At 33.2% G+C, this 12,806-nt stretch overlaps 1 protein-coding gene across 4 annotated transcripts in view; it reads left to right on the forward strand.

Moving 5' to 3' along the window:
- Window positions 1-12,806, forward strand: part of TTC37 (tetratricopeptide repeat domain 37) — a 73,604-nt gene that overhangs the window by 16,837 nt on the left and 43,961 nt on the right. For all 4 annotated transcript variants that reach the window (XM_036225442.1, XM_036225444.1, XM_036225443.1 and 1 more), the window contains 9 exons: window positions 4,840-4,980; window positions 5,815-5,916; window positions 6,657-6,796; window positions 9,012-9,098; window positions 9,182-9,285; window positions 9,735-9,861; window positions 10,463-10,642; window positions 10,972-11,096; window positions 11,950-12,203. In XM_036225442.1, the coding sequence (XP_036081335.1) occupies window positions 4,840-4,980; window positions 5,815-5,916; window positions 6,657-6,796; window positions 9,012-9,098; window positions 9,182-9,285; window positions 9,735-9,861; window positions 10,463-10,642; window positions 10,972-11,096; window positions 11,950-12,203 (1,260 nt within the window). The remainder of the gene's footprint in view (window positions 1-4,839; window positions 4,981-5,814; window positions 5,917-6,656; window positions 6,797-9,011; window positions 9,099-9,181; window positions 9,286-9,734; window positions 9,862-10,462; window positions 10,643-10,971; window positions 11,097-11,949; window positions 12,204-12,806) is intronic.

Below are 12,806 nucleotides of genomic sequence, written 5' to 3' on the forward strand. Positions count from 1 at the left end.
ATAAATTAATCACATTATTGTTTAAGGCAAGGAGAGATGAAAGAAATAGAGTCCAGATTATTTGACGTGTGACTTTTCTGTGAAATTGGTTCTCTTCTCAGGGAGGGATAGATGGCTTAACCAATTGAGAGGTGACTTCCAGCTGCCAGCACAAAAAACCAAAAGTCACTTGTTGCTAGAGCTTGTGTCACTGGTGTTTGTCAGCAGGATGTTCTCCTTTGAGGGACCACTGGCTTTTACCACTACTGGTAGCCTTTACTCTGGCAGGAGCTAATGCCCCAAAGGTTTTTGGAGAGCTATTTAGATCAGCAGTGGGTCATGGTGCCCAGACTGAACACTCTTAAGTAGTCCTCACAAAATCTCAGTATTTATAGTCTAAATGTTCCCTTGCTATAGTTGCTTCTTCAAATGTTTTATATTGACAGCCCCCCCGCGCAAACAATAGATGAGATGATCATATTCTGACACATCTTACTTCACTCTTATATCACAACTTTACTCTTAAAAACTTCATTTTTTGTCATGAAAAAATGGATTTGAAATAATATCAAACCAGTGCACAACAATAGATGAAAGTGAGGTAGGGTGGATGACTTCAGAGTATGACTAAAGGGTAAAAAGATGAAATCTATACCTGGGCAGTGCTGGTTGGCTTGAAGGGAAAGGGAGGAAGAAGGGGAAGAGGGAAATAGAGGACAAAGAAGAGGAGAGATCAGAGAGGAAGGTGGGGGACTTGATGCAAAGCAACGCAAAAGACTATCTCAGGAAGGAGATCTATCTGGAAAAATTGAGCAACCATGTGATTAGGATAAAGTTCATTGGTACTATCTTTTTTAATCAAAGTGATTGGTTTGGAACTTAGATTACAATAATGGGAAAAGAGTAGGAAGAAGTGGTTAGCAGATATTAAAAGAAGCTGTCCAGGACCTTGACTGACTATACTTAAGGGAGAGGAGGAGGAAGCATGCAAAGGGAATGTAAGCTTTCAGGGGAGTAGAAGAATTGCAGTAGTGTGTCCCGAAAGGAGAGTTTTAAGAAGAAAGGGCCAGTTAACATTGTGAATGGTGCATTGAGGAACGCTGAGTCTTTCAGTATGAGGAGTTTGCTTGTGAATTTGTGTGTGTGTGTGTGTGTGTGTGTGTGTTTCACTGATAGAAGCGTAGTTTCAAAAGCACCCAGTTTCTTCAAATTTTAACGTGAGTTCCGAGGTGTTCCCACTATAAGTGAGCTGGTGTTCTTTACTGTGTGACCGCTGGTTCCCATCCCTCCATCCCTTTTTCTACTGTTAAAATTGCTATTGAGAAAGTAATAGCTAATGTTGACTCTTTTCTGTCTATGCTTGTTCAGCTATTAGTGGTTTGTACCATTCCTTCATTCTTGACTTGTTCACATGCCAAATGGCACAAAAGAATACTTTGAGATTTATTTCTGAGAACTAATTGAGTGCTTTCTCAATAAGTACATTTATGTCTATAATGTGGACTTTTGAGTAAACATGGTCCTTATTCCAAAAAGCCTACAAAATTATAAAATAGTCTGCAGTTTTACCCTTGACAAAGTGCTCTAATAGAGATAGTGAAGGGATTATGCTGATTGGTTAGGCAGCATGTTGATTTATGTGGAAAAAAAAATCATTCTTAAAGAGGGTTTGGAGATGAATATTTTGCAGAATTGAAAGACAGGTCTGTATCCTGGCAAAGGGGAGTGTGTAGGTGGATATTGACACATGGTACACCAAGGAGTTCTTTCCTTGCTCAGTTACAAGAATTCATAGAATGGAGCAGTTCAGGCTTAGGTGCATTCTAAGGTAAAGCAATATTCTAGGATGGAAGTTTAATAGTTAATATAGGACAGTAGGAAGCTGTGCTAAATGATTTCTTTTTTTCCCCTCTCTTCTTCATTGCTTCTTTAAACTAGACTTTCTGTGTATTAAGAACTGGAAATCTGAAAGGTTTCTTACGGCTGACCTATCCCTCCCCCAGAGTACTTCAGTATCTGTAGAATTTTCTACTTGACAGCAGTTAATTACTGAGTTCTCTTCCACCGAGGACAAATATATTTCATTTTTCTTTGTCCTTTGCACATTGAGACATGAAGATTCATTTTTAAAATGACTCAGTTTGTAAAGCTTCATAAATAGTGAATAGCTTTCACAGTTGTCATCTGATGAGTGTTATTTCATGTTAAATGACTTTTTTGATTTATTTTATTGCTGAAATGGAGGAGGATAAGAAAGCTTGGTTCTTCAAATCTAAATAGAAAAGAACTTAAGATTTTGTTTTCTAGAAATATTAGAAAATTCAGGTGAAAATGAAGAAATAAGTACATGTTGAGTACATGCTGTCCTCTTGCTGCCCCTAAGTAGGTTTATTTAAAAGAAAAATTCTATAGTGATGATGAGTTTCTTTGGGATATGAGAAATGAATTACTTATTTAAAAAAAAACAACTTTTTTGATAGTAAACTTTAGGAAACAGAATTATCATGTGTATTATATAGTATCTTCCTTGAACCTCTTCAGAATACCTTTTATCCTTGGAGATTTAGTATTCATCAGTCCCAAGTCCAGCTTGCTTTATGAACAGATAAAAATAATATTGTCAAACTGTTTAAAGTTGTGGAATCTTGGAATCTTTTGAATGTAAAAAGAACAGATAAGTTAAATAAATGATTTTCTATTCCAAAACGATGAAGTCTGTTTCCTCTCTATTGTTATTTTCTACATTTGTTTAGCTAGGATTCTCAACAGGAATTAGTATGGAGAAGAGGAGAATTGAGGGTTCAATCTGGAATATTACTGTCTGTCTACACAGGATCAATAGTGTTCTTACTGTGGATCATTTGGGGAACACTGTAGAGAATTCCTCTAAGTTTTTGTGTTCATCCTAGCCTTTTAGGGACCATTTTCATGTATCTATCCACACTTTGCTTACCTGCATGCAGTTTTTGGGTATCCTAAATATAGATGAACATTAGAAAAATACATGTTTGGCTTTTTTTCCTTTTCGTCCCACATGTGTTTTTTCTAAAGGCAGTTTATGTAGCCAAAGTGATCTTGAGTGAATTATGTTTCTGTGGAGTAAGAGAATTTTGACATAGATGGGTAGAAATTGAAGGTAACATTTAATGGCCATTTTATTTTCTTTTTTAGAATAGTGAAAAATTTGTTTTCCATAGTAATTCTCAGCCATTACCTGTTAACAGACTGACTTTTAGAACATCAATTCATAATGATATTTTTAAGAGATCCTTACAATATTTAATGAATGTACCATGTACAAGATACCATGCTAGTATATACCCTTTAGAAGTTACCATTTAGTTACAGAGGCAACAAAGACAGGATATATATGTTGTAAGACTAATAGTAAAGGTAGTATATGATATTGGTCAACATTGTAGACCTGAGGTCCTTCAAGTATGATCTCTGGACCAGCAACATCAGTATCACTTGAAAACTTGTTAGAAATACACATCCTCATGTCTAACACGAGACCTGCTAAATCAGAAACTTTGAGTGTAGGTTCAGCATGTAGAGTTTTTAATAAGTCCTGCAGGTGATTCTGATGTTTAGATAATATCACTGGATAGAAAGGCAGAAGAGACTCTCTGATTTGCTTTTGGAAGATAGACTGTGTATGGAACTAGGCCTGACTATTCTTGGAATTCATATTTATGGAAGCAATAGTGAGAATATATAGACAGAAGGATTCATGTCTATAAGAAGCATAATATTAGCAGACTTGTGTCTTTTTTTTTTTTTTTTTTTTACTGGCTTACTAATCAAAGTAGTATTTCTTCCAATTTGTTTTTATATTTCACCAAACAGTGTTGAAGTTTTTATTCTGTAGCCATTATGAATTATTTTAATTTTTTGGTGTTAACTTGGACTTCTAAATCAATATATAAAATATTACTTATAGATTATCTATTGGTGTGTATCTGGTTTTGGATATTTTGGTATATGTAAGCTAAAAAGTATCATGCAAAGAATTTACCTTTGACATCTGTGAAAAAGTGGTTCCATATGTGGTCTGGGGCTCTGTGTTTTATATCAATATTAAAGCATCAGGTCTCTGTCAGATAAATTATTTTTATTTGTTCCTTTGATTTGAAATGGAAATCCTGATTTGAAATGGAAATCCTGAGGTTGAGTGAATTTGGAAAAAATGGGAATAAAACATATAAAAACTAAATTATTTTACCAAAATAAACTTGAAATCAATGAAGGCACTAGATAATTATCACATAAGCTTAACTGTTAACTTATATAGGCAAGATAAAGTTTCGAAAGAATGTAGAAATGTACTGCCGAACTTGTAAACTTAAGAAGAATGTAAATCTTTGTACAGTGTCCTGCTGATCAGCCAAGATGCTAGAAAAATCCACTGAATCTGAAATCTTGGCTGCCACATTTCTAGCAGCACATGACTGCCCAGGGAGAGAGATTGGTGAAGATACTGCTTTTGATGGGAATTTCTTCATTTACCAACCAAAACTGTTACTGGTGAATAGAAAAAGGGGACCTGGCAAGGAGCAGACTATGTGTCTTAGCCTTGTGGCAAGTAGCAGTAGGTTTCTTGTTTGAAATCCTTGAGTATGACTTCAGGTTCAGTTTACCCATACTGCCGTGGGTGAAGGTTTTTACTTCTAGTGTTTAAGATGAAGGACCATAATTTCCCCTATGAAATATTAACTTTTTATACATTTGGTGGTCTATTTGAGTTTAGAATTTTTGGAATCAGGATTTGGTGGGGCAACTTTTGAGATTTAAATACAGAGGTTTGGTGCTTAGAAATTTAGTGTATGTATGCTAATAACTTCTTCTTTTTAATTCCAGGAAGTCTTACTGATGAGGGACAGCAGTATTGTTGCAGACTAGTGGAAATGGATTCAAAAAGTGGTCCAGGCCTCATTGGTTTAGGTATTAAAGCATTACAAGGCAAACAGTATGAAGATGCAGTTAGGAACTTAACAGAAGGTAAGCGTGTAGCGGGTAGCATATAACATGACGTATAATTGTTATTCAATCAGTAGGCATTTATTTTGAGGCCTTTTTTTTAAGGAATGTATATTTAAGATAGGAGCAAAAAAAGTGTACTTACGTACTCTGGAGTTTGCTTAAATTCTAATTCCAGCTCTACCACTCACTAATTTCAAGACCCCAGGAAAGTTTAACTCTCCATATCTCAGTGTCTTCATTTGTAAAATAGGGATAACAATATCTCTGTCCATAGGAGGCTTTAACTTAGTCTTGTCAGGTGTGGTATTTCTGAATGAACTTACATTCAAATTGACATCTGAATGATCTCAAGCCTGGTAGTTGGAGGAGCATTTCTGGCTGAGAAATGAAGTAGCCTGAGGTGAGAGGAAAGTATTCAGGGAACAGTTGATACTTCAGCAAGACTTGCTAATGAAGCCTGGGAGAAAAATGGGCAGGACTTGAGGCTGGAGATGGGCCCTGCAAGCCTTGTTAAGCATTTTAAGGGCAGCAGAGAACCAGTGGAAAGTTCTGAGCAGGGGGATTTCAGAATCACATTTGTATTTTTAGAAATATTCTGGCTACAGTGTAGAGAATGAATTGAAGTGGGTGGCAAGCACTTGCAGTGATCTGGGATAAAGATGATGGAGGTCTGAACTGAAGTGCTGGTAGTAGAGGATGGATTAGGGCCTGGAATCACTGCGACTTTGTGACTGATTAGACGTGAGAGGTGAGGGAGAGGAGAGGAGTCTGATTTGGGGAGTAGATGGTGGTGCCCTTCATCTCAGTTGTCATGGAAACCTTGAATTTTGTGATTTTCTTTTACTCTTTTAGGTTTAAAAGAAAGCCCTCTCTGCACAACTGGATGGTATCATCTGGCAGAAGCCCAAGTCAAAATGCATAGACCTAAGGAAGCTGTTATTTCTTGCAATCAAGGTATTGATATCTTTAAGGGTGGCCAACACTGTTTCTTTTCATCTTAAAGGAGGAAGATCGTAGTTTAAAAAAAAGATATATCTTAAAGACTGCTATATTTTGTTTTAATTTGCCAACTAATTTAAATTTCGTTGAGGAGGTTTAAAAAAATGTCAAGTGTGTGGCTTGTGTGGTGGTGCTCTGTCTTTGTAACAAGGAAGTTCCTGGTGTGTCCTAGGACCTTCGCTAGTTCTCAATTCCTCAGATGTAGAGAAGGAATGGTATCTTGGAGCCTGTTCGAATGTGGTGGGGTAAAAAAAATCACTAAAAGTGGTCCAGTGTTCTTGAGCAGCTGGTTGCCTAGGCTCTGTAGCTGAGAAACAATTCACGCTGGTCCATTCTAATTCAGCTTCTTTCTTCTTCCATGATCCTTAGTTTGCTGTTTGTTACAGATGCATTGGCTAAGGGCTAACCTTTGTTATGTAGGAGATATAGATAACAACTGTTGTGTTTCAGGATATTCGGTTTTATTATATGTTATGTAAAGATAGATAAATAATTTAAATTTAGATCTGTTTTAAATTTGAATATTTCCATAAAGTGTTCAAAGAAGAATTTAGATTTAGTTTTGAATTGTTCTTCATGTATATTGTTTTGGCAATTTATTTGATTGTATCTGCAATTTATTACATGTCTCTCTTTAAAAGAAAAAAAGTGAAGCGATATGGTTGTCCTCATCCAGATGTCCTTAATTTTTTCAGCTCTGAAGAACATAGATAATCTTGGTGCATCTGGTGGCAGTCTTCATCAGAAGAATCTTTGTCTTCGTTTAAAAGCAGAGGCTTTGATTAAACTCTCAGATCATAAATCTTCAGAGGAAGCAATTTGTACTCTTGATCAGGTAGTTATATCAAATTTTCTTTTTCAGGTTATTTTGTTTCCATCAACCAGGCATCAACCATTTTATCCTTACTACAGATATATACTTAACATGCATTTTGTGTTAGAGGTATGAATTCATCGCACCTTCACTTTTGTAAAACATTCACATGATTGGAAACTCATAAAGTTATTTGCTTCTTGGTTAAGTACTTACAATGCTCTTTACTTAATGCAGTTTCTTTCTTTAGTTCTTGCTCTTACTCTTTTCTTTTTTTTGCCCTCTTAAGTTACCACTTGATTATTACTAATTTGGGATTCTAAATTTTTTCTTACATAAAATATCTCATAGGTAGGTTATTGACAAGAATATTTAAGGACACTAGTAGCTTCATGGTAGAGAATTTGTTTATTTGTTTATTCTATTTAATAAAACACTCAGTAAGATTGATAATTAAGAAACTGATTTCTTAACATTTTTGGTTCAAGCAATTTGAAATTCCCTAGCAAAAAATTTAATTAGAAAATTATGAATTATAACAACGTACTGCTTTTAAAGATTTTTGTCGAATGAAAACATTGTTTTATCTGAAATTAAAATTATATTACTTAAAATTATATTACAGGGTTTTGACTTTTAAAAAATTAGTTTTGTATATTTTGAAGGGCTTTCCATTTCATATTATTTCTTTAAAATTAAAGCAGTTATAAGCATACTTCCAGAAGTAATATCCTATTTTCTTATTTTCTACTTGCTTTCCCACCAATAATGTGTTTTGTGTGAATCCTTTATGGAGAAGTCTTTCAATAATTTCTTTTTTTTTTTTATAAAAAAAATAAAAAAACAAAAGAAAATGAAAAATTCCTTTGAGACCTGGTAGAGTCCAGGTCTGAGACATAAAATGTACAAAATGAGCCCAGAACATCTTCTAATGCTAAAAATTAATAAAACTATAAAAGGCTACTAACCTTGTGTCAGAAAGACTCAAGATCTAGCATGAATTGATTCTCACTGGCTCAAGAGTGGATGATTTGAGCACCAGTAACTTTAGTGGATTGAAGGACCTCAGATATGTTTAAATCCATGTGTTCATGATGATCCCCCCCCCCCCCCAAAAAAAAAATCAGAACATACTCAATAAAATAAATCTTGGGAGGATGCTAAGGAACCAGTTAAAAAGAATCAAGGATTTATCCTTCCTTTCCTATATGAACTATTCCTAAGAATAATTAAATAGATAATGAAAGGAGGAGAAATTTCTCTTTGTTGAAGTATTCCAGAAATGAATGATAGAATGAGAAAAAAAAAATCATGAGTTTAGCCATCAGTAATGAATGAATAGATTTAGATATTGAGGATCAATGGCTGCTAACATCACAAAAGACAAACATAACTGAATTCAAGTACACATGAGGCATTCCTGCCAAACCATCAAACCCGTATCAGATCAGACTTCTAGACCTAATTACTAATTTACAGAAGATACAGGTGACCAAGGAACATGTCAATACAATGAGAATATATTTGGCAAAAACCAGATTGTGAGAAACTGACAAATAGCCTATATTTTTCAACAATTGAATTATAAGGGAAAAAAAAAAGAGAGGGAAGGGAACACTATAGATTAAAAGACCTATTAGCCACTTGAAATGTATGTACCTTAACTTGGATTTTGATTGAAATAATAAATCATTCAAATATATTATGAGACAACTGAGAACTTTAAACACTGGCTAATTATTTGATGACATGAAAGATGTTATTGGTTTTGTTTAGGTGTTTATAATGGTAGTATGATTATGTAGTTTAAAAATGAACTTATTTCTAATTTTTAATTTTTTTCCAGAATGTAAATTTATTTGGCATTTGGGTGAAATGGTTCTTACAATGGACTTATTTATTTATTTATATTTAAGACACTGGAGTGTCAGATGAGAAGTTATAATATGTGGAGTAATCTAAGCAGGAGTATGGTGCAATGGGTGGAGGTATAGAGAATTAAAGATTGGAGCTGGATGATGAATATATGTAGTTTTGTTATATTATTCTCTAATTTTTTTTATATATTTGAAATTTTCCCTAATAAAAGTTTACAGAGAATGAAAGCGTTAGTAGTGATAGAAATCAGGACCTTAGTGTCTTTATTCTGTCCTCATCTATGGGCATTCTTTAATTAAAGCAAATATTGCTGCATTATACTAGAGATTCATAGCAATTGTGTACAACTATTTTCTAGGTTTCTGATGCAAATAATATCCCAGGACTTTTGGTTCTCAAAAGTTTGGCCTATCTGAACAAAGGCTCATTAGATGAAGCTTCAAAGGTTGGTTTTTCATTCAAACTGATATTCTTTTTTTTAAAGTCATTTTTATTTGGATATGGGATTGACAGATATCTACTTTATAGATTATGGAAGATGTTCTTTCTTCTTACTCTGACCTAGCTGAAGCTCATGCCCTGAAGGCTTTGATTCATTTTACCAAAAAGGACTATCTACAAGCAGAAAAATGGTAAGGCTATATAGATTACTCATAGATCAAGTCATATCTTAGTTTGTTACATTTTAAAAAAATAAAATGAGTGGGCTTGATAAAGATCCAGTTTTGTATAAATTTGATCTTTGTAAGCTTTAAGTATTAGTAGTTTTAAGAAATGTGTTTAGTATGTAGCATAGTAACTATAAAAAAAATTCCATGATGGGTTTGAAATCTGATTAACTGGTTGTAATGTTCAGTAAGCATATGTGTGTGCTCTGAACACTTAGCACATTGGTAATGCTAAATGCCGTTGTGCTTTTTTTAAGCTTCTCTTCTTAAAAAAAAAAATCATTTTTTTCACATAATAATCTGAATCCTATAGTAATGACATGTTTCTGATTCAGCATTCTTGATACTCAAACTTTGATTGTTTCAACTAGGAATATCTTAATATTCCCTTTTACTTCCCCTTGGTGATTTAGTTTTCAAAGAGCTCTTGAGAAAGATGCTGAAGTTGCTGAATATCATTACCAACTTGGGTTAACATATTGGTCTATGGGTGAAGAGACAAGAAAAGATAAAACAAAGGCTCTTACCCACTTTCTAAAGGTAAAACAAATGCTGCTATTCAATTTTTAGTTGCAATGAAATCATTATAAAATAATAAATAGTAATTATATAAATTAGGTACTTAATATTACTTTTCACCGAATTGTTTTTGTATCTCACCTCTCACACATGAGGGTTTTTGAGAATGTTATATGGATTTTCAAGGAGATAATTAAATCAAAAAAGTAAAAGTTGCTGATTTAAGAAACATATACTATAGAAATGAGACATAATTATCTCTGGAAACATTATTTTAGGTAATTTGTATTGTGGTTTTACGGCCATCTGAGCCTTATGCAATTCTAGATGTTTAACATATAGAAGTCTTTCTTATCTTGGTTCATAAAAGCAGATTAATAAAATAACTCAAATTTTACATCTTTTGATAACATTTTTACACTTCTGTTTGTTTTCCATAAGCAGTGACAGACAATTTTCATGTCTGTTTTAAATCTTACCTTAAAGGATATTTTGGCATATTTTGTATATTTAAAAATAAAAAAAAAAACATTGCTTTTTTTCCTTTAATCTGTGTATTTATCTTTTGTGTCTTTAAAGAGACCCATCAAACAAACTTTTATTGTAAATTTTTATTTTGAAGGCAGCCAGACTGGATACATACATGGGCAAAGTTTTCTGCTATTTAGGTCATTATTACAGAGATATAGTGGGAGATAAAAACAGAGCCCGTGGATGTTACAGGAAAGCTTTTGAGTTAGATGACACTGATGTTGAATCTGGAGCTGCAGCTGTTGACTTAAGTGTGGAGCTTGAAGAGATGGTATGTCTAATAACTTAAACACTTTTGTCTTTCATTTTTATGCTGAGTATAGAAATAGAAACATATTTTTATATATGTATAATTAAAAGTTATTTTTCATCTTTTTAGATGCAATAGAAATATTTTTGTCATTGTTTATAAATTTTTTACCATTAGCAGACATTAAATTACTCATCACTGCTGTTGAAACTGTGGTTTAATATGTACATACCAGTGTAAGTTTAGAAAATCACACATGGTAAATGAAAATATGTTTGTGTACTTTACATAAGTGTTCTGTATTTATGTGATATTTGATATCTCTAATGTTAGTCCTTTCTTATTATTAGGAAACTGCCTTAGCTATCCTAACAACAGTAACTCAAAAGGCAAGTGCTGGAACAGCAAAATGGGCCTGGCTTAGGCGAGGACTATACTATTTGAAAGCTGGTCAACATTCTCAAGCAGTGGCTGAGTAAGGCACATTATTATAATTAAATTCTGTTAGGCTAATGGTTTCTTAAATTCTGTTTGTACCTAAAATGAACTTTACAAGTTGCCTCATACAAGGTTGTGGTTTTTAGGGAAGAAATAGCAATATTTATCTAAGGTTGTTTTGTTTTTATTATCTGCAAGGCACTGGAATTGCCAAAATGTTTTAGGCTATATCCATTTGTCAAGGAGATAGCCAATCTAGTAGTCTTAATAGTATCATATATACCAGGTTCTCAGCAGAAATTTAAGGAATAGTAAGAAGCCAAGGTTAATATCTTTGTTGTTCTCCCATAGACATGCATCGTTTTGGGGCGGGGAGACATTTGGCAGCTTGAAGGGGATTTGGAGCAGTTCATTTTTAGTCATTTGGTTTGAACTATACTTAAGAGTAAATAAAATATATTTAAATAAAGTTGTTTCTGATGTATGTTAATATCCAGAATACAGGCATTTCAATTTTTCCTGGAAATGGAATTTAATCAGAAATTTAAAGCATGCCAGTTTTTTTTTGCTTTGGTAAGATTGGTAGGAGTTTATAGGCTAGGATGGGAAAGTGGAGTTCTTCCAAATAGTTAAGAAAAGAAATTATGGTCATCACTTCTTCAGAAAAGTGTTTTGTTATTATTCATTCCAAATTTATAATAAAATTTTGTAGTATTAAAAATATTCGAGTTATAAAAGGAACAAATATACCTGTTTGAAATACCACTTTTATAAATAGAAGAAACCATGTATATAGATGATTCAGTTAAATTACTTATTTTATATTTTTATTTCAGATGTGGAAGTAGTTCTATTACCTTTTGTTCTCTTATTGTTTCTTGAAATTTTAGTTTACAGGCAGCATTAAGAGCCGACCCAAAGGACTTCAATTGTTGGGAGTCATTAGGAGAGGCATACTTAAGCAGAGGTGGCTATACAACAGCCCTGAAATCCTTCACAAAAGCCAGTGAGCTGAACCCAGATTCCATATACAGTGTGTTTAAGGTTGCAGCAATACAGCAAATCCTAGGCAAATATAAGGAGGCTGTAGCTCAATACCAGCTGATCATTGAAAAGAAAGAAGATTACGTGCCTGCTTTGAAAGGTAATTTCTTTTTAATAGCTCCTTTGATTTTTGTGATACTGAAGTATAAAATTCTTGATTAAATTTCCTAAATGTATTAACTTGAAAAGAACTTCTTTAGTCAACAGCAAGCATCCAGTATAAACCTCTTATAGTATAGCTTGTTATATAGATTCAAATATACAAAGATCAAATCTGTTTCATAACAGTCAATAAATAGTAATATGATAGAGATTTAACTTTTAGATAAATAGCATGATGACTACTGGATCTAAAAATGGATCTGTAAAACAAGTTTTCCTGTTCTTTATGTTTTGATGATTAAATCACTGTATTCTCAGAATATCTTAATGTTTTAATTACTTTATAAATTATAGCTCATTTTTTCAATTTTTGATTTTAGAGGAAACTTGCATTGTTTTGTAGTTATCTAAATATTTCTGTTCCTTCATAGATACCTATTTTTTCTTAAACTATTTTTTGGTAATATAAACTAAAATACCACCATTCATATCTAATTTAAATTTTTAATAATTATATTTACCCATAAAAAAAAAAACCTGGAGCCCATTATATATGCTTTCCTCCATTTCCTTTTGCTTTTTAAGTAAACAATTGAGGTTT

This window comes from Rousettus aegyptiacus, unplaced genomic scaffold, assembly GCF_014176215.1.
Source record: "Rousettus aegyptiacus isolate mRouAeg1 unplaced genomic scaffold, mRouAeg1.p scaffold_m13_p_8, whole genome shotgun sequence".
NCBI lineage: Eukaryota > Metazoa > Chordata > Mammalia > Chiroptera > Pteropodidae > Rousettus > Rousettus aegyptiacus.